Source organism: Eulemur rufifrons, chromosome 14, assembly GCF_041146395.1.
Source record: "Eulemur rufifrons isolate Redbay chromosome 14, OSU_ERuf_1, whole genome shotgun sequence".
Lineage (NCBI taxonomy): Eukaryota > Metazoa > Chordata > Mammalia > Primates > Lemuridae > Eulemur > Eulemur rufifrons.
Genome location: NC_090996.1, coordinates 30251407 through 30273860, shown reverse-complemented (window position 1 = coordinate 30273860; position 22454 = coordinate 30251407). Strand labels below are relative to the sequence as shown.

The 22454-nt window shown below is 50.0% G+C and overlaps 1 protein-coding gene across 2 annotated transcripts; it reads right to left on the bottom strand.

Annotated features, from left to right (window-relative positions):
* Nucleotides 1-247: 247 nt before the first annotated feature.
* TMEM114 (transmembrane protein 114) lies at nt 248-13346 on the bottom strand. 2 transcript variants are annotated; one of them, XM_069486881.1, is made up of 4 exons: nt 13127-13346; nt 12729-12809; nt 2217-2354; nt 248-480 (listed from the first exon to the last, which is right to left on the bottom strand). In XM_069486881.1, exons 1-4 carry the CDS (start codon nt 13344-13346, stop codon nt 248-250), a joined length of 672 nt encoding a protein of 223 aa, XP_069342982.1. The 2 variants fall into 2 exon arrangements, with proteins under 2 accessions (XP_069342982.1, XP_069342983.1); XM_069486882.1 differs by lacking the exon at nt 2217-2354.
* Between the last annotated feature and the right edge of the window lie 9108 nt (nt 13347-22454).

Sequence of the window (22454 nt, the reverse complement as noted above, 5' to 3'; positions counted from 1 at the left end):
ATACACATACATGAGCAGCACACGGCACATCCCACACAGGGCAGCCCGGATGGCACTAGGACAGCAGCCAGACCCCGAGCTCAGTCCACAGGGATTTGAGGGCTGGCGCCCCCACCCCCCCGCAGCCCCATGCTCCCCTGGTGGCCTTGGAGGAGGGGGTGGAGGCGGCAGCGGCTACAGCCACCACCATGGGTCCGTGAAGTGCCCAGGCCTCCCCTCCACTACCACAACCCTGCGGCATCTAGGCTTATATGACCTGGTCCTGCCTCCGCCTCAGGCTGAGCACACGGGCTGCTGCCAGGAAGGCTGCCCCCGTGAGCAGCTCAGCGACGAAGCTGATCCAGCCCAGGGCCAGGGACCAGCCGAAGCGGATGTCCACCTGCTCCAGGAGCGCCTTCTCCTCCATAAGACACAGCGCCTGCTGGAAGGCAGTGGCTGAGTACGCGATGTAGATGCTGATTCCAGCGAGGGTCACTGAGGCTGCAGGGAAGGCAAAGGGAGAGCAGATCAAACCTCCCCCACACACTCTCCTCCTCCTCCCCCCCTCCCCCTCCTCCTCCTCTTCCTCCTTGCCCTGCCCAACCACTACGGTCAGCCGAGACCCAGAGTCCTCACTCCTTCCCACCACAGGGCCTTTGCCCATGCTGCTCCCCTGCCTGGGGCACCCTCCTCTCCCCTCCCCTCCCCTCCTGCCATCAATAACTGTGATCCTTCCCTGCAGGGGCCCCGGGTTTGCCTGTGCCGTGATCCCACGGCACCCCACAGCTGTCCAGCCCTGCCCAGGGCACATCTGCAACCTTGCATTCGTTTGTGTAATCACTTAACTGACAACTTCCATCTCCCCCAGCAGACTGTGAGCTCAGGGGGCAGGAGCCATGCCCGCCTGGCTCGTCCTCCATCCCCTGGCACCTAGAATGCTGCCTGGCACACAGTGGGTCTGCAGGCGTATTAGATTTGAGCTGCATTATCCAGCACGGTAGCCACTGGCCATATGTGGCTATTTAAGTCAATTAATGTAAATTAAGTTAACAACTCAGTCTCTCATTGGCACTTGCCGTGCACGCCTGGTTCGTGGCTCTCCCACTGCCCGGATGCGTTAGAGAACTTCCCCATCATAGAAACTTCCACTGGGTGGTGCTGGTTTCAAGACTTAGTCATTAGATGAACTGTTAATGCCAATATTAGCAATAATTGTGGGCAGTCGGAAGAGATCAGAGCTTCGCAATATTTTCACCTCCAGACGTTGCTTTTGTGTTCTCTCCTCGTGGATTCCAAGTGTGCGTGTCATTGCCACTGTGTCTTTTTTCAACGAAGGACCATTGCAAACACGCAGGTGTATGGGGAGCCACAGAGCAGCAGCCTGTGCCAAATCCCATTTCCTAAAACCACTGGTCTGCCGAACAAATGGTGTTAACCCAGCCACTGTCTGCCACCCCTTTTGTATTGTCTTGGTCTGGTTCAGTGTGTTGTTTAACTGACAAGTAAAGATTGTTTATTTATGGTGCATAACATACGAAGTTTTGATATACGTGTACACGGAAGAATGGCTAAATCACTCTAATTAATGTATGCATTGCCTCATACTTAGCACCTTTTGTGGTGAGAGCACTTTAAATCTCTCAGCGATTTTCAAGAATATGATACATTGTTATTAACTGCAGTGACCATGATGTACAATGTATCTCTTGAGTTTACGCTCTCATGTAGCTGAAATTTTGTATCCTTTGACCAACATCTCCCCATTCCCCCCACCCCCCAGCCTCTGGTAACCACCGTTTTACTCTCTGCTTCTATGAGTTCAACTTGTTCTAGCTCCACACATAGGAGAGGTCGTGCGGTATTTGTCTTTCTGTGCCTGGTCCTGCCAGCTTTTTAGTCAATCAAAGCAAAATATCTACCAGAATGTCTGATCGCCATGAGAGAGTGAGGGTGGCCAGAGTGAGGGTCCCTGGCCAGCCCACGGCCCTAAAGCTCGAAGCTATCATGACTTTGGGCAAAGGCAATGTACACGGCTTCTTTGAAGAGTTAAGGAAATGATTCTTGGAACCAGAGACCCAGGGATCCTGGGCCGGAAACCCCTCCCGTCTCCCAACTGTGATATCACAGGTGGGGAAACTGAGCCTCAAGAGGCCATGAGGCCCCATCCCCCACGGAGGATTCATGTGCAGCACCCACCACCCACCTCCTCCTGAGCCCTGGGCAGGGTGGGCACCTACCTCCAAAGAGGAAGAGAGTCCCAGTGAGCAGCAGGAGGAGGGAGGCGCGGAGGAGGAAGCTCAGAAACCCCGTCATCCCCCCGAAAACCATCAGGATCAGGCTGAGAGGCAGCAGAATCACAAACATCCCATGCATGGCTTAGAAGAGACAGAGAGGACACCAGGCAGGAGGGTTACTACCATCCTTCATTCAATCAACAAACACTTCCTGAGCACCCACTATGGGCCAGCCCCCGAATGCTGGGGGGGAATCCACATCACTGTCACTACCCCCACCACTATCACTAGGACTCTTTCTAATGATCATGATGGTGACGACAGCAACAGTTATGGGGCTCCTCGTGTGCCAGGCTGTGTGCCTTACAAGCATCATGTCACTTAACCCTCACAGGCCCCTCCAGGGAGGCGTCATTATTGCTGTTCACTCGATTATTCACTTGTGCGGACGCAGAGGCGAAAACCAAGACCCCTGCCCTGGTGGGGCGGCCTCCTAGGAGCAGAGTCCAGCAGGAAATGCCTAGTAAATGGCAACGCTGAGAACTGAGGGCAAATACAGGGCTCAGGGATGAAGCAGTGGGGGGAAGCCAGGGGGACCCCAGGAAATGGATGTTTGAGCAAAGCCCGGAGGGGGCAGCAGGGAGGCAGGGGCCGCAGGTGCAGCGCCCCCAAGGTGGGATCGTGACTGGTGCGATGGTGGCACCTGGGGAAGGCAGGGCGAGGCTAGGTGGGGAGGACGGGGCCAGGACACGTTGAGTTTGAGACGGATACCGTAGGCCGGTGCTCAGCAGGCAGTTTGGGACGGGGCTGTGACCCGGGAAGCTGACGCACATGGACGTGTTTAGAGAAACGAGACCAGGTGAGGCCTTGCGGGGAGAGAACAGAGGTGCAGAGGAGCAGTGACTGAGGACCGAGCCCAGCATGTACACATCAAGGAGGAAGGAGGAGCCAGGGGGCTCAGCGGGGCCAGGGGGCATCCTCCCCTCCCGCTGGGCGGCCCCTGTGCCTCCCCCAGCTCACAGGGTGTCTGGCCTCCTGCCAGCACCAGCAGAGTTGCAAAGATGTTTGAAACTCAATCCCCAGGGCAAGCTGAGGACAGCGACAGGCAGGGGTGAGCAGGTGGCAAGGGGGTGAGCAGGTGGCAGGGGGTGGAGGGACATCTCATAAGACCTGTCACCACTGTTCTGTCCCCTGCCTCAGCCCCCAAAATTGTAGGTGTCCTGTGAGTCCAAGGCACATGGCTGATTTTGCACTGGGCTGTCCTCCCTGGGCTGTCACTGGATGAGATGTGATTACAGGGGGGACAAGACGTCGGTCTTTCTCCCTTTCTTTCTTTTTCAAGGAAAAAGCCTTGGGCAGGGAAGTAGAACAGCCGGTGTGAAAACCTGGTCCTGCGTTCTATCCCCTGCACGGTTTCGCCTCCAGACTACAGCTGAGAAATGAAATCAGTTCTCATTTAGAAATTAATGAGGTTTCCCAGAGTTGGTACAGCCCTGGCGGCCCTGCATGAGTTCCCAGACATGCCGCTAGCGGCCGTGACGTACGCGTTCAATTAAATGTCTGGGTAAGAACAGGCGCCCCGTGGGAGAGTTGTAAAACCTCCTGCTGAAATTTGGTTTGGCTTTCTTTGTGCGTGTGTGCCTTACTCGTTGCTTTTTTTTTTTTTTTTTTTTTTTTTTCAATTTCCAGGATTGTGGTCTTGGAACATGAATATTGATCCCCAGTTCTGTTCTCCTTGGAAATGTTCCCATCTCCAACCACATCTCTAAATGTGCCTGGGAAGATGTTCTCCTGTGGGATGTGGATCTGATAAAGTAACCAATTTCTGGAGCTGGGATATTCTGCAGGTGGTGGTGTGTATGCAGTTGTTGGGGAGGGGGAACAGCCAAAAGACCACCTACTGAGAGTCTGAGTCTGCGACATACAAGCTGTGTGGCTTTGGATAAATGACGAAACCACTCTGAGCCTCATGGACAAAATAAGAGTGAAATCCCCTGCCCACTGATCTCCTAGAACTTGCTAAATTCGACAGCATCATGCTAAGCAGCGTGGGGACAGAAATTAATAAGTCGCCAACAGTTTCTCTCTTGGCATATTGATGGAGGACCTGTATGATTTATCATCCAAACCATAACTTTTGAGAGTCAAACAATCACCAATAGTTATTAAATTATCTACCAGGACCATAGGCATATTCTGAGACCAGTCAGGGCAAACCAGAACAACTAGGTCACCCCACGTAGCCATTTATTGTTCCAGCAAACATTTACCCAACACCTGCTGCCTGTGCCTCTCGGGGCTCCAGTGTCAGCGCTGTCACCCGCCAGCGGAGGGGCCTTAGGCAAGTTAGTTACTATGTAACATTTCAAACCTCAGTTTTCTCACCTGCTAAATGGAGATACTAAGGTATCCACATCACAGGACTGTGTGTTGAGGATGGAATAAAATAGCCAAACCTCTTGGAACAGCGCTTGTCACCTAACAAGCCTAATACGCCCATTGGTTATTAGTGTTAGTGTTGGTTTTCTGGCTTGGTACTGTGCTACCTAAATGAAATGATGTGTGTGAACGCTTATAAACCTTTTAGTAATATAGGAATCCTGTTACAACCAAACTCAAATCTGGGGCCATGAGAACTGGTTCCCATTCAGCAACAAGCCTCTAATGAGCCTCCGTGATGGGGAGAAAAATGTTCCCCAATGTCTGGGAACGGGCCTGGTGCTCATGGCTGGACCGCGGTGTTCTCCTGTTGGACAGAATCTCACTGAGCTTCAACGTCAGACAAGACCGTCTGAGACCACAAGACAGTAAGGACAAGCGAGGCCACTTCACGGTGCTGCCTGAGCACAGGCAAAAACAACGTTTCTGTGCCACCCACAAAATAGCCGCTTCTCCCAACTAATATGATCGCCACTTCCTTCTCAATCGCAGCTTTAGCCATGCTCTAGTCTGCCTCCCCATAAATAGGATTGATTGAGACATTCAATTAGAACTATCCCTACTTGCTGACACCACCCAGTTCGGATCAAACCCCTGCTTCCTCAGACCCCCTCCAAAATCACCCGATCAAAACCCAAATCCTATAACACCTCCTACTGAGATTCTCCCTGTGGTGTGTGTTCTCCTCTGTTGCAATGAGCAGTAAACCCCAACTTATTCAATTACAGGTGGTCCCTGGTGGTCTTCGGCTGGAGGACTACAGGCACTCGTGAGGGGGGAGGGTGTGATGGAGCAGGTCAGAGGTGGGGAGGAATCAAAGACCAACAAGGCCCAGGAAATTTCTTTCTCAGGATGTATTTTTACATAGTCCTGAATGCCCAAAAACTTGTACACACAGCCTGGAACATAGTATGTGTTTGATGTGCAATGGATGGCTGAATTAATGAATGAAGGAAGGAAGGAAGGAAGGAGCAAACTGAGCATTTCTTGAGCATCTAATACATGCAATATTTGGGGATAGGTATCATAGAGGTACAAAGTTGAATCATGCATAAATTCTGCCTCCTTGGAACTTATAATCTAGAAAGAAAGTTCAAGTGTAGACATACATTGCTGTAATGCCAGGTGAAAGTCATGTCTTAAGAGATTCAGGGCCAGGCATGGTGGCTCACACCTGTAATCCTAGCACTCTGGGAGGCCGAGGCAGGAGGATCACTTGAGCTCAGGAGTTCGAGACCAGCCTGAGCAAGAGTGAGACCTTGTCTCTACTAAAAACAGAAAAAATTAGCCGGGCATGCTGGAGCACACCTGTAGTCCCAGCTATTTGGGAGGCTGAGACAGGAGGATCACTTGAGCCCAGGAGTTTGAGGTTGCCGTGAGCTAGGCTGACGCCACGGCACTCACTCTAGCCTGGGCAACAGAGCAAGTCTCTGTCTCAAAAAAAAAAAAAAAAAAAAAAAGATTCATAAAGGGAAGAGCAGAATACTTGGGCTCAGAAGCGAGCTTCCCAATTCTTGGGTTTCCATCTCAGTTCTGTCATTCCCTGTTGGTGGTCTTGGGAGGAAAGGGTCCCGGGTCTGAGGCCACCAGACACACTGACTCACCATGTGACCTCAGGAGAGTCCCTTTATTCCTGGCAGCCCCCATTTTCTCACCTGTAAAAGGGGGATACCAAGGCCTCCCTGCAGTGGTCATCCCGACGGGCAATGTTTTCAAAAGCACCGAACACAGCCCTGGGCGCACAAATTTGTTCATAAACAGACACCTGTGGGTCTGTGGCAGAGGCTGGGGACAGCGCAGTGGACAAGGCCATGCCCTCACAGAGCTCACAGTCTGGTGCAGGAGAGAGCCCAGCCAGGAAGCGAGGGGACGAAGGATCATTCCCAACCTTGACGGGTCACAGAGGAAACAAGCATGAAGATACGGGAAAACCGGTGGGCGGTGGGAGAGCCTTATTCTTGGATAAAAGGTGGTTTATCAGTTTCCTGTCCCTGCTGTAACAAAATATGACAAACTGGGTGGCTTAAAGGCAACAGGAATTTATTCTCTCGCAGTTCTGGAGGCCAGAGGTTCAAAATCAAGGTGTCAGCCAGACCGTGTTCCCTGTGACCGTTCTAGGGGAGAATCCTTCCCTGCCCCCTCCACTTCCTGGAGGCCGGCGGCGGTCCCTGACGTCCCCTGGCTCATGGCAGCGTCACTACCATCTCTGCCTCCATCGTCATATGCCGTCCTCTTCTCATCTCTCTTCCATGCTTCTTGCTTCATTTTTTGAGACAAAGTCTTACTCTGTCACCCCGCCTGGAGTACAGTGGCATCAGCCTCGCTCACAGCAACCTCCAACTCCTGGGCTCAAGCAATTCTCCTGCCTCAGCCTCCCGAGTAGCTGCAACTACAGGCACGTGCCACAGCTTTTTCTGTTTTTAGTACAGTCTCACTCTTGCTCAGGCTGGTTTCGAACTCCTGAACTCAAGTGATCCTCCTGCCTCAGCCTCCCAGAGTGCTAGGATTACAGGCGTGAGCCAGTGTGCCCAGCCTGCTTCTCCTCTTCTTATGAGGACACTTGTCATAGGATTTAGAGCCCACCCAGTTAATCTAAGATGATCTCATCTTGAGATTCTTAACCTAATTACATCCACAAACATGCTTCTTCTAAATAAGCTTCCATTCACTGGTACTGGGCGTAGGACACGAGTGTATCTTTGGGCGGGGGGAGGTGACACCATCCAACACACTGCTGTGTCTTGCATAGCATACAGTAGGAACTCAACAGAGTTCCATATGATTGTTACATAGAATCAATAACAACATAAACACGTTGACAGATCATCATTTCGTCAAGGGTAAACGTGCGTGCTCAAGTGCAAGAGATATCTTAGACTCAAAAATGCTTTGTCGCAAGTAAGAGGAAAAGCAAACCCAGCAAGAAGAAAGAAGCAAATGTGTTCATGCCAAAAAAAAAAAAAAAAAAATTCCCTGCCTTTGTGACTGTTCTGTTACCTTCAAGCACTCTTCAAAGAACTGCTTAATGGGAAGAGCAGGCTTCCACAATGCCTGCAAGATCAGGAAGCCCAGGGTGGTTAGTGCTCTTAAAAAGAGGAAGGTCGCCCTTAACCCCAGCAACATCAGAAGCTCCTGCAAAGGAAGAAAGTCTCAGGAACCATTTACCAGGGGGAAATGTCCCTGCCTTTATTTTCAAATCTTGTCACTGTGACTCTGTGACTCCAGGCAGGGCTCAGAGATATTCAGTCCTACCATGCCTGGTAAAGAAGCGGCTTTTTAAAATTTTTGCAAATATTTGTCTTTGAATCTATCCTTGAGGATAGGGGCTGCATCTTAGTTACCCTCATGGTCTCCAAGTTGTACTGTTGGGCTATGGCAAGAACAGGGGTCTACAAGCAAAGAACTGGGTTCAAATCCTGACCCCCCCTCTTACTGAGCAAACATCGTCAAACATCCTCTCTCAAAAGCCTCCATTTCCTCACCTGCCAATTGGACTCTGGACTCTGACCTTGCAGAGCTGTGGTGAGCACTGTATATGGGAATAACTGTTGTCTTCACGTACCTTAGGCTCTACCAGATAGGCATTTTTAACTCCCATTTCACAGATGGGAAAACTGAGGTTCAAGGAATTTATGTCAGTTGCCCCAGATCAAACGGCTATGAAGTATCAGCGCTGGAACGGGATACCAAAGGAGGTGACAAAGGCACTGTGGGACTGCAGATGTGGGCACTCGCCCCAGCCTGGGAAGTTAGGAAAGGCTTCCTGAAGTGGGGGAGAGTTCTCAGCGGAGACCTGGAGGTAAGAAGGGGAGGCGTTAACTGGGCTAAGAGGAGGGAGAGGGTGTCCCCAAAAGAGGGGACAGAATGTGCCAACGTCAGAAGCAGGAGATTGGGAAGCAACACATATCCCAGCTCTTGCAGTTGGAGAGGTGAGCCAGGGTCACAGACAGTCCCAGGAGCCACACTAAGGAGGAATCCAATCACCACGACAGCCCTCTTAGGGCTTGTTTTATAGCAACACGCGACAACATTCTTCTTAGAAAAAATTTAAAGCAAGCTTCCTTTGGCCACCACGCCAACCCCTCTCCTCTCCTTCATCTCTTTCCCAGAATAAACCTCTGTGAATAGCTCGATGCACATCCTTCCAGACTCTCCTCCATGTATTTATATTTTTTCATATAATTACATATTTCTCCAATTCTACCAATGCACACTTGACCTGAAAACAGGACATGTTTGACCACCCACCGCATCTCACAGTATAAGTGGCAGAATATTTTTCTGTCTTAGTGGCACATAAAGGTACATCTTAAACTTTTGTTACATACCCACAGAAAAGGTATAATATTGAGGGATTTCTGTTGGGAGGGATAACAAATGGCATCATACTGCCCGTAACATTCTGTAACTTGCTTTTTTAATTCCACAATACATCTTGGTTTTCTATCCACATTGGTATATTCTTTTTACAAGCTGTATAATATTCCGTAAAATGGCTATACATGTATAAACACCTAGCCATTTCTCCAACTATGTGCACTGAGCTACACGTAGCTTGTTCATCATGGCTTCAAAAGTGGTGCAGTGGCCAGGCATGGTGGATCAGGCACTCATAATCCCAGCACTTTGGGAGGCCAAGGCAGGAGGATCACTTTAGGAGTTTAAGACCAGCCTGGGAAAAATAGCAAGACTCCCATCTCCAAAACTTTTTTTTTTTTTTTTAAATTAGCCAGGCATGGTGGTGCATACCTCTAGTCCTAGCTACTCAGGAGGCTGAGGCAGGAAGAGCACTTGAGCTCAGGAGTTGGAGACTGCAGTGAGCTAGGATTGGGCCACTGAACTCCAATCTGGGCAACAGAGTAAGATCTTGTGAAAGAAAGAGAGAGAGAGAGAGAGAGAGAGAAAGGAAGGAAGGGAGGGAGGGAAAAAGAAAGAAAGAGAGAGAGAGAAAGAAATGGTGTGGTGGACCTCCTCTTATGCCCCTACCAAGAAGTAGAATAACTTTAAATATGAACCTTTTTTTTTTTTTTTTTTAGTTTAAAACGTGGCTTTGACATTCAGTGGGCACCTGAGGAAGACAAGCTGAAACCCAGGCCTTCAAGCCCAGAGGAGCTGAGACCCACAGACTCCTGCCTGCCTCCCTGCCTGCGTGCAGCACAGCTGTGTCATAAATCACACTGACAACTCCCTCCCGGGCCCAGGCAGCCTGGTGTGCCCCCAGTTCCTTCTATTCCTGTCCCTTGCCACCTCCACCCTTGCAATTGGCACCAGGCATTGTGGGAGGGCTGGTTTTAATTTTCCACATCACTGTAACAGCCAAGCACCCAGAAAGACTGGAGACCCAACCTCGTGATTTTCCAAACTTGCCTCTGTAAAGGACAGGCAGGCCAGACCCCTGGCCCTTGGTCCAGCTTCTGCCACTGGCATGCTGTGTGGGCGTTTGGCCTCTCTGGGGCTGGTGTCTCTATCCCACCAGCCTGACAGTCCCCGTGGGCTCTTAGGAGATTCGGCTGAGGTAAAGCGTAGAAAACAACAGGAGGTGCCCCTAAGAAGCACTTTCTGCACCACACTCCAGAAACACCAGCCTTCCTGCTATTTCTGGAACACGCCCTGCTCAGTCCTGCCTTGTGGCTTTGCATTTGCTGTTCCTTCCGTAATGCAGGTCTCTGGTTCCCCATCTGAAGGAGGTAGTATAGGATGGCAAGACTCTGAACCCCCAAAAGCAGGCTAGGAGCTCCTCCTGTGGGCTGCCATGGCCTCTGGTCTTTTCGTTTGTTTGTTTTTGTTTTTGTTTTATTTCCAACTGCTCCTATAGATAACCGCTGGTCTTAATATACACACATTACACTGAAATTACTCTCAGTGTAACATTGAAGCAGACCCAAGATTCGAATCCCGGTGGTGTGCACATCTGTGGGTTTTGCCTGCCCCCACACCTGACAACAGCACCTTGACCTGCCGGTGTGAACACTCCATCCCCACTGCAAACCTTTATCTGTGACGGCCATTCCATCCCCACCCCTTGTTAAAGTGGGCACGTGACTCAGCCTGGCCAATCAGCAAATTCCACCCCCTTGGCTATAGTGATTGGCTGGGGACTGAGCATGTCACCCAATCTGATCCGGTGGAAGACATAGCTGGGGGTTGTGTGGGATTATTGAGAACTAGAAAGTCTCCTCTGTTAGGGTTGCTAAAATAGTGGAGGACTTAGCTGACTTAAACAGAAGAAAGCAAAACCCAAAAGAGAAGATGAAAGAAACCGAGTTTAGCAGTATGGGTCCCAGCTTTCCAGTTACATGGACCAGTAATTGCTTTTCTCATTTAAGCCAGTATAACCTGAGTTTCTGTCACTTGCCACCAAAAGATTCCTGGCTCATGCAGCTAGCCTGGTTGGTTTTAGACCATGGCTCTTTAATCTACACTGTGCTGAATTTGATCATCTCCTTTCCATCAAAAATAATTCCAGCCCCTAGCCAAGGAACCAAACCTGTGATTTCCCCAGAGCTAATCTGGAAGATAAAACACCCAAGCAAGGTGGATTTTGCTGACAAGGAAACCATTTTGTTGGAAACTTCTCTCTCTCACCTGGCTGCAATAGGTGAGGTTGTAAGGTGTTCCTGTTCATGAACTTGATGTTTCTGCTCAACTCCACCAAGCTGGCTGAGTAGAATTAAGGAGGCAAGTACGCGATGGGGCTTGCCTAACAGCTCTCCGTCTACCAGGTGACTGCAGTGAGTTATCGGATGCTGAAGTGGTCTGCCCACTTGGGTTTTCTTGGAGGAAAAAATCAAGGTTTCTTCCTACACACCCCCACCAGGATTTTTCTAGAAGGCTGACTTAGAGAACATGCAGCTTGTCAACTGGCTTCTCCTCTATGGCCTCTGCAGCAGGTCCTTAAAAGAATGAAATGTTTTTACGTAATAAAATAGCTTGGACCAAACTTAAAATTCAATTTGGGGAAAAAGAGATTCTGGGGGAAAAAAGCTCTTTCTGGGTGATTTCCAATGAGCGTGCAAGCTGAAGGGGCAGCTTGCCCTCTTTCCTGGAGGATATAATGGTAATAATATTGGCTGGGAGTGGTGGCATGTGCTCAGGAGGCTGAGGCAGGAGGATTGCTTGAGCCCAGGAGTTCGAGGTTGCTGTGAGCTATGATGATGTCACTGCACTCTAGCCAGGGTGACAGAATGAGAGCCTGTCTCAAAAAAAAAAAAAAAAATGGTAATGATAGCAGCTACCACTTATTGCACACTTACAGAGGTCAGGCACTGTATTAAATACACTCTCCCATTTTATCCTCACAAAAATCTTAAAAGGAGAGACAATTATCCTCATTTTGCCCATGAGGAAAACCTGAGGCTCAGGGGAGTATAAGGAAATGTCTGAGGCCACACAGCTAGTTGGCAGTAAAGCTGGGGGTTCACCCTAGGTGTGAGGGTCAACAGATGCATTGACTCTGGATGGGAGTTCTGCCTGTTTCTCAAAATCCTGGAACAAGCAGGCGTGTTGTATTATCAAGTTTCAAAAGGAAGCCAGCCCAGTGCCTCCTGTAGTTAGCCACCCAATCTTCCCATTGGTGTGCTGAGTCTATAAGCCTCAGTTTCCTCATTGGAAAAGGAAGGTAAAAGTGGAGGAAATTTCATGGGGTGGCCGTGGGAATCAAATGGAGACCTACATGAAAAGCACTTGGCTCCCTTGTCTGGCCCATAGGGAGCCTCAAGGAATCCAGCTCCCCGGGCGGGTTTAGGCGCCGGCTCGGGCTTCCCACTCTCCCTCGTGCTGCTGATCTGAAATGCCACTGCGTGTTTCCACATCTTTCTCCCCAGCTACCCCGTGAGCCCCTTAAGGGCATGGCCTGGGTCTTAATCATCAATGGGCACGGTGTCTGGCACACAGAAAGCCATCAGCCAATGTCGGCTGAATGAATCGTAAACCACACACGTTACAGGTGGAGCAAGGGAGGCCACCCCAGCCGCCCCCTCCGCGGTGCCCGAGCCCGCTGTATGCAGGGCGGCTCCAGAACCGGCGGCCAGATCCGGGGCAGGGCGCTCCCTCCGTCCTCACCCTCCCCGGACTCACTGAGAAGTTGTCGGCTCGCGTCGCTGAGCGTCACGTTCTCCTGCCAGAAGGGGTTCATCAGCGGCGTGCACGGGCTCTGCACTGGAGGGGACGGAGGAATCCATCAGTGGACACAGTATCCTGGAGTTCCACCTCTGGCTGGCGGCGCGTCCCCACGTTCGCCCTGATTGCCCCACCCCGGGAGGGAACCGGGAGAACTAGAGCAGTTGCGAGCGCAGCTGGACGCCTCTCAGAAGGGCTTTCGCAGCCCCAGCCATCTGCCCGCCTTCCCCGCGCCCCCAGACCTTGCGTTCTGCGCTGGGGGCTTGGGGAAGGGGTGCACGTCGAGCAACAGGTCCCAGGCGAGCAGGGCACCCAGCGTCCCCGGCCACAGCCCCCGGCCCCCGGGTGCACCTTACCCCGGCAGGTCCGCCAGAGGCCGGAGTGGGAGCTCAGAGGCTCGGGCTGGCTGCGGTTGGCGGCCCCCTGCGGGTCCTGCGCCCCAGGGCCGCTCCTCTCCAGCCGCTCGGTGTCGATGATGTACCAGAAGTCCGTGCCGATGGCGGCAGCCAGGAGCACGAAGCTGAGCGCCCCGGTCAGGGCCGCCGCGCCCGCCAGCACGCCCAGGTGCACCCGCATCGCCCAGCCGGACCCCGAGCCGCCGGTTCCTGTGACCGAGGCACCGGCTCCCAGCTCCACTCCCGGAGCCTCCAAGCTCAGATCGGGAATCCAGCCCTGAGACATCGCTCTCTAGCTCAGACCTGCACGCGTTCCCGGCCAGACCCCGTTCCCAGTCCTCAGGTGCCACATCCACCTGCAGACCCCTCACCTGTGCCGTCCACCCTCACCTCCGGGGCCGTCCGGGGATCCTAGCCCCTTCGCACTTGCACTTAACCCACCGGCTCCCTCAGCCCCACCCGTAGCCTGAGTCCCAGCTCAGCCCTGCCTGACCCAAGTGCACCCGCTCCTCAAACTCCTCACCTTGCCCCCAGACCCCACTCCCTCCGCTGCCCGCCTCACTCTCCACCACCCCCAGCCCCTCCCCTCTCTGCCAGGGTCTCTCCCTTTCCGCCCCAGCCCCTCCTGTTCTCCCCGCACTGCCTCACTGCCAGCTGCCTCTTCCCCCCCCCCACCTCCCCCCGGCTCGGAGCTCTTCCCTCGTCCGCCCTTCTGCCCTTCCCGAAGCTCTGGCTCCGGCGCTGCGCTCCGTGTGATTCAGCAGCCTGGCCCCCGGCTCCGAGCGAACGAGCGCAGCGCGGGAGCCTGGCGGTGTGTGTGTGGAGGGTGGGCCTTCCGACCACCTTGGGGAGTACGAAGGAGGGGCGCGGTGGGCCTCACCGTCCTGCCAGGGTGTGCAGATGATCTGCAATAGCCCCTCTTCCTCCAGCTCCAAGTACCCGCCTCCAAAATCCACCTTCAAGTGATTTTTCTGGATTGACCACAGAGAGAAAGGAAGATTAGTCTTATAAAAGTTCCTTAAAGCATTGGGGCAGTCCAGGTCCTCTAAGTCTATCATTTCTAACACCAAAATCTTTCTTCATTAGCCACCACCAGCACTGCCAACACCACCACCATCATCATCACTGACATCAGTACCACCACCGTCACCATCATCTTTATCACCATCAGTACCACTGCCGTCACTACCAGCATCACCACCACCACCATCATCATCATCGCCATCAGTACCTCCACCACCACCACCATCATCACTGACATCAGTACCACCACCATCATCATCATCACCATCAGTACCTCCACACCACCACCATCATCATCACTGACATCAGTACCACCACCATCACCATCATCTTTATCACCATCAGTACCACTGCCGTCACTACCGGCATCACCACCATCAGTACCACCAGCATCACCACCACCACCATCATCATCATCGCCATCAGGACCACTACCATCACCATCAACACCATCATCATCACCACCACCATCATTGTCCTCCCAAATTGGAATAAAAATCCCTCAGCCAGAGAGATGCTTCTTCCAGGGATTATGGGATAGAAGGGAAAGAACTTAGACCAGGAACCAGCTCTGCCACTAGCCTGCTAAAAGATCCCGATCTGGTTACTTCACCTCTCTGAGCCTCAGTTTCCTCATCTGTAAGAAGGGCTAGTAAAAGTCCTCTTCTGGGAATCTAATCCAGTGACAGATAATATGTGCTGAATCATTATAGCATGGCAGGCACAACAAGTACATTCCTTTTTAAATCTCCACATCAATTTTATAAGAAAAGTATGCTTAGTACAACCATGTTACAGAGGGGGACAAAAAGGCTCAGAGAGGTTGAGTAAGTGAGTCAACATCACACAGCTAGGAAGTAGAGGAGCCAGGACTCCAAACACAAGTTTGTCTAACTCCAGAGCCATACTTTGAATGTGGGGTTGGTTTCATGCATTTGAGTAACAAGAGTCTAAAGCAAGACTAATGTATAAGAGATACTCAGTCAATAGTTACTAATGTGTATTGGCTGACAATAGCTTAATATGGGAGACGCTGTGGAAAGAATTTATGAGAGACCTCACTTGAAAAGTCATCTCCACCACTTATTAGCTGAGTGACATGAGCAAGTGTTTCAGTTCTCTGAAGTTCATTTTCTTCAGAAAAATTGATGTATTGATACCAAAGTCACACAGTTATCATCAGAATGGAATGAGATGATAGATGAGAAGGCTTTTATCCCAGGGCCTTGCATACAGTAGCTGCTTGAGAGATTTTAGCATCTACTTTCCACAGGTATTATCTAGGTCATTGTGCCTCCATTTTACAGGTGATTAATTGTACTGTGTCGGGTATTGGTCCTTAATTGTTTTGTGTGTATTCTGTGTATTCGTGCAACCCCAACCCCACCCACCACACCTCCCTTCAGTTTTCCTTAGAGTTCTCAGCAAGTGCTCGAGCCTGGAGAACAGTCTTAGGCACAGTTGGTGCACTGCAGATTACAATAATGTCACGGGGGAATTGTCTGATCTCAGCCACCTGCTGGTCTCATGTCCTCATTCCCAACCCAGGATCAGTCCTCAATGAGCCTATGTTTACAGCAAGTGTTGGTGGGGATGTGGAGAGATTGAACCCTCATCCACTTCTGGTAGGAATGCAAAATGGTGTAGCTCTTTGGAAAACAATGTGGCAATTCCTCAAAATGTTAAATACCCCATGACCCAGAGATTCCACTCCTAGGTGTGTGTACCCAAAAGTACTGAAAACCTACGTTCACACAAAGACTTACACAGAAATGTTCACAGCCTCATTACTCACACTAGCCAAAAAGTGAAAACAACCCAAATACCTGTCAACTGATGACTGGATAAACCAGATGCAGTACATTCATACAATGGAATATTATGCAGCAAAGAAAGAAACAGACATACTACAACATGGATGAACCTCAAAGTTAAGTGAAAGAAGTCCATAACAAAATATGTATTATAGGGTTCCTTTTACATTAAAGGTCCAGAAAAGACAAGAGACAGAACTACAATAGTGACTGCTTAAGGATGGGAGAAAATAAGGAATGATTATACATGGGCATGAGGTTGTTTTGGGGCGGTGATACCAATATTCTAAAATTGGATTATGAGAGTAGGCCCCAAATTCTGTAAATATACTAAAATTGAATTGTCTAAATATATATACTAATTTTTTAAGCCTATGTCTGACTTTCCCAGGCCTGAACCCAGAGGAAACAGGACAGGAAGAGCTCGGGAATGAGGAGGAGGAGGATGGTGGTGAGATGATGCTGGTGGAGGTGATGACAATGATAATAATCACAACAGTGCCACTTTCTGAACGTGAACGCCGGCTCTGTGTCAGACACTGTCGCATCCATCACTGTTAATTAACACGACGCTCCTGGGAGGTAGACGTTGCCATTAAGGAGGCCGTGGGGGCTGCCATCAGCACACAGGCTCTGGAGGCAGCTGCACCTGCACCCCTTCCTAGCCTTGGACCTCAGACAAGGTCCAAACCCTCACCAGGCCTCAGTTTCTCCATCTGTAGAGAAGGTATAAAGACCATCCTGACCTTGAGGTTGTGAGGATATGACCTAGAATCACGCTGTGCTGAGCAGAGTTCCAAGTAGCCCACAGAAAACAGCTGGTAAACGTTAGCTCCGGTTATTAGCTCAGGTCCCTGTTTTACAAAATGCGACACAGTCGCTCAGTTTGACCCAGCAAGGTCACACAGCTAATAAGGCATGGACTTGGCATTCAAACCCAGGCCTGACTCCAAACTCAAGGCTATTGCCACTACCTGGGTATTAATCTGAACAATTAGATCTGACATCTTCGCCTGCCCCAGCGCCACAGACAGCAGACGGCCTGCCCCGGCCCCCTCCCGAGAGCATTTGCAGTTCACAAGCCGTCAGCGTCTCTACAGATTGTTAATGCCAGAATTGCCACATCAGTGCCCAGCGCCAGCCTCCAGCCAGCTCCCCCCAGCCCTCCAAGGCCAGAAATCCACTGACAGAGATTCTGAACATCACAAGGGATGGCAGGGTGAGGGGGCAGGAGCTGGCCAGATCTCCCGGGTCATGTTGCCTTGAAACCCCCTGCCCAGCCAGGACCTGCAATGATACCCCATGGGAGACAGATTTGGTTCTCCTCCTACTGCAGTTCGTTGGGGACAGGTGGAGGGGCAGAGGCACCAGAACCATAGAGCTGGGAGAGCTCATAGCATCTGCCCGTCATCTTATGGAGGAGGAATGTGAGACCTAAAAAAGAAATGCTACTCAAGCCTTCATGAAGGACAAGAAAAAGGGCATCTCAGTTCAGCCTGTCAGGCACTAACTTACTGAGCAACTACTACATGCCAGGCACTAAGGATACAACAGGACTAGGACAAGGTCTCCTGGCTCCTCCAAGGAGCTCACAGGGTCCTGGGGGTACCAGAGAAGGAAAGAAACACATGTAACGCTGTGTAATACCTGTAGTCCTAGAAACAGGTTGAAAGAATACTATTTGATGGTAATGACCATTTGTTGAGTGCTGAAATAACAAGCTCTTCCCATGTCAGGGGGTTCACATAGCCCCTATGCCCGCCTCCACCCCAACAATCTCCCCCATACCCTTGCCATGGTGATGAGGTTTCATCTACACAGCAACCCTGTATTACTTTCCCAGGGCTGCTGTGCCAAATTCTTATGAATTTTATGGCCTAAAACAATGCAAGTTTATTCTGGAGATCGGAAGTCTGAAGTGGTCTCCCTGGGCTGACGTCGAAGTGTTAGCAGACCTGCACTCACCCCAGAGGCCGTTTTCCTCGCCTTTTCTGGCTCCTAGAGGCCGCCCGCATTCCTTGGCTTGTGGCTCCCACCTGCACCCAAAGCCAGCAGCTCAGCACCTCCTCCCCAGCCTCTGCCACTGTCCTTCCATCTTCTCTTTCTGACCATCCTGCCTCCTTCTTGTAAAGTGCCTGGTGACCACACTGAGCCCACCCAGATAGTCCGGGGAAATGGCCGTGTCTCAAGATCCTGAACTTCATGACAGCAGGTGTCACCACTGCCATGTGAGGTGGCACAGTCACAGCTTTCGTGGATTCCAATGTGGCCATCTCTGGCAGGCCGTGATTCAGCCCTCCACAAACCCTAACAAGGTTGGCCTCGTGATTGCTCGCATGTTAGAGACGAGGAAACTGAGGCTTAAGGAGGTAAAGTGACACACAGAGGCACAAAAGGAGCAAGGCTTTGAACCCAGGCTTGTCTGATCCCTGAGAGTAGGGTACAGTTTCCACTGTGCTACAGAAGACAGCGGAGAAGGCAAGAGCAGGCCGGTGAAAAATGCTTCTGGGAAGAGGGGTCCCAGCACAAATCATGCGAGATAAATAGGACATCCTGGGGTTGAGCCGCAGGACAGCTGGCAACACTGTCCACCCCTGCACCCCAGAGCGACAAGCATGCATGCGATGTCGGGGAAAGAAACTGGACAGCCAATGTCCCCAGGCCAGTTTCCCCTGTGGGATCATATCTTCGAGGTAAAAATAGTAGCTTCGGTGGAGGCTGTGACAGTTTGGCGAGTTAGCTGCTTTCCCTAACTCATGTGAATGTTTGAGATGTCTAAGAGCATCCGTCTGTTGTCTGAAAGAATGGGCATCATTGATGCCTACTGATGTAAGCGGATTAACCACCCTCCCCTACCCGCTTCCTTTCTTCTCCCTGACCCTGGAGTTTTTGTTGTTGTAGTTGTTGTTTTTAGGGAGGAAGGAAGGAAGTTGTTTTTTAATAGAGCAGTTTTGGGTTCATAGCAAAACTGAGTAAAAGGTACCAAGGTTTCCCATGTACCTCCTGCCCCCACATAGGCACAGCCTCCTCCGTTATCAGCATCCGCCACCAGAGCGGCACATTTGTCACAAGGGATGAACCCACATTCACAGAGCACAATCACTCAGAACTGGGAGTTTCATTCAGAAACACGTTTCCACTGTTACGGAGTGTCTTGTTTCTACAGCAGGCGAGGGAAACAAAGCGTCTAGACACAGTCCAGACAAGCCCGGCCTTAGCCAGCCTCGGCCATGACTTAAAGCCTGAATAGCGTCCCCCAGAGAACGTGCACGCAGACACTTCTGGGATCGTCCAGACTGGAAGGAGTAAAGATGTTTATTATAAAAATAGTATGTAACTTTTTCTTTAAAAACTTGGGAAAGAGAAGAAAATAAAAGTCGCCTATTATTTCACAACCAGAGAGGAAGCTCTATTAACATGCCAGGTGCATTTCTTTCTAATGTTTTTTCTATGGATAATATAACCATAATAGCATCTACTGAGCTTTTTCAGGGTACAGGGTCCTGTTCTAAGTGTTTTGTACACATTGTCTCAATCCTCCCAGCAGCTGTACAAGGCAGGGGCTGTTATCATCCCAGTTAACAGATGAGAATACGGAGGCAGAGAGAGAGGAAACTATACAAGGATAAATGGGTATAAATATATATGAAAGCAAATGGAAGCCAGGATGGGAGATAAGAGTATAGACTTTGGAGGCAGACCACCAGGGCTTCTTTTATTTTCCTCTAACTTTATATATTCCTTATATAGGTAATATTGACACAAGTTGTAAAATACATAAATTTTAAACATTCAAAAGGTATACAATGCCACACTGTGAAAAGTCCTCCTTTCTCTCCTGAGCCCAAGTATCCAAGGGCAACCATACTTTGCAATTTCTTTGTATCTTTCCAGAGATATTTTATGCAAGCAATTGTGTGTGTGTGTGTGTGTGTGTGTGTGAGCATTCCCTTTTACACAAGTGACAGAGTAATCTACTTCTTGCTTTGTTAATTTAACAAAACATCTCATGGGTCATTATGTGTCAGTCAAGGGTGGGTTCTTAAGTATCAGATGCATAGCACTGAGACAATATGTAACTACTTCCACCTCCATCGGGCCATTGTGAGAAGCAAATGAAACAATGCACTTACCCAGAGCCTTACGCAGAGTAAGTGTTCACATGCAAGATATGATAACTAAAATTTTAATCATCCTGCATGTAGGGTTTTCCATTCTGTGTTCTTCAACTAAAATTACATCACTCAATTGGATATCATGTGCAAAAATAAAAATAAACTTTGATTGTTACCTTACACCATATACAAAAAATTATATGTCTGGCTGGGCATGGTGGCTCATGCCTGTTATCCTGGCAATTTGGGAGACTGAGGTGGGAGGACTGCTTGAGGCCAGGAGTTTGAGACCAGCCTGGGCAACATAGTGAGACCCTGTCTCCACAAAAAATAGAAAAATTAGCTGGGCGTGGTGGCGCACACCTGTAGTCCCAGCTACTCAGGAGGTTGAGGCGGGAGGATTGCTTGAGCCCAGGAGTTTGAGATTGCAGTGAGCTATGATGATGCCACTGCACTCTATCCTGAGTGACAAAGTGAAAGCTTGTCTAAAATTTAAAAAAAACAAAACAAAACACTCTAAATGGATGCCAGAAGTAAATGTAGGAACCAAAGCAATAGAACTAGAAGAAAATACAGGAGAAAAATCTTTGTGACTTTGAGTGACCAAAAATCCCTTAGACAGGATACAAAGAGCACAATCTGTAAAAGAAAAAAGTGGTGGTCCCCAGTGATCACTCATCCAGGTATTCACCCCCCTCTTTGTGAGTGCGGGTGAGCCCTGTGCCTTGTTTCTAACCAGTAAATACAACAAAGTTGACAGGATGTCATTTCTGTGATTACGTTACATGAGCTTGTCGTTGCCTTCTTGCCAGCAGTCTTTGTCTATTTGCCCTCTTGACTTGCACACTTCATGTTGGACAGACCAGTGTTGCTAGAAACTGAGGCTGACCCCTGGCCAACACCAGCAAGAAACTGAGACCTTCTGCAAGTAGCCCTGGAGAAACTGAGTGCTGCCAACCACCTGAGTGAGCTTGGAAGCAAATCCTTCCCCAGTCGAGCTTTCGAATGAGACCCCGGCCCCAGCCAATAACTTGATTGCAGAGGACCCAGTCAGGCTGTGGTCACGTTCCTGACCCACAAAAATGGTGAGATAATTAATGTACTGTTTTAAGGTGCTAAGTTTGTGGTGATTTGATACATAACAACAGGTAACTAATACAGTCAGCATATGTCTGGAGAGCAGTTTGGTGCTGCGTGTCAAGGACCTTAACAAATCAATACTCTGTGATTCTGCAGTTCCACTTTGGGAATTTAGCCTAAAGGGAAAAAAGAGGCAATTGAACCCAAAAGGACACATGAAGCTATCCATCACGGAGTTCTCTAGTCAGAGAAATGTAGCTAATATTTAGTGAGGTTCCACTATGTCCCAAGAGTTCTGCATTCTTTACTTCACTTAAGCCTCACGACAATCCCATTCTTATAAGATCATTCCCATTTTACACAGCAGCAAATGAAGTCTCCAAGACATGATGTGACTCACCCAAGACTAATCAGACAATGTTTATTAAATTCTTAGCACCATGTCTGGCACAAGGCAAATGGTCAATAAATCATATAGTGTCGGGAATCATTCAGCTTCAAGTTGTAGCAAACTAACACAAAATATTTTAAGCCAAAAAGGCTCACAAAACTGAAAGGCTCATGGAACTGGGTAGTTCAGCTGTACAGCGGGCTGCAGGCATGGCTGCAGCCAGGAGCTGGAAGAATATCCTCCAGGCTCTGTCTTTACCATCTATTAGCCCTGCTTGCTTCTGCTTCTCAGGCTCTCACCACACGACAGACAATGGTCCCAGGCTTGTTTCCTACAGGCCTGGAAGAACAAGAGCAACTCTCTCCCAAAATCCATAGTCTAATCCCAGAAAAGATTCTGATTGGCCTTAACTGGGTCATATGACCTTTTCTGAAATTGTATCACCAGGAAGTTGGGGCTCTCTGATTGAACACTCTGGGTCTCATGACACTCTTCCAGGGGCATGACTGTCATGACTGACCAGTCCCTCCCAGGACCACATGGTTGGAGCAGGGTGGTTCCCACAAGGAAGGATGCAGACAGAATCAGCATGGCCACAGCATGCCGTGATTATTACCCTAGCGTGGATGTTGAGAGGGGAAAACTGCATGTTGAGACTATGACCGCCCAGCTCCAGAGGTCAGGTCATTTCCATTACACACACCTCATCTCCCACCTCCCTGCTCTAACCTTTCCAAACTTCAGGGCAGCTCAGGAGGTGAGAACTGAAGGCTGTTGTCAGCAGGCCTGGAAAACAATTCTTCTACCCGACAGCATGCAGGAAAAAGTAGCTCATAGCGGAGCCTCCCTTGGTGAACACAGGACAG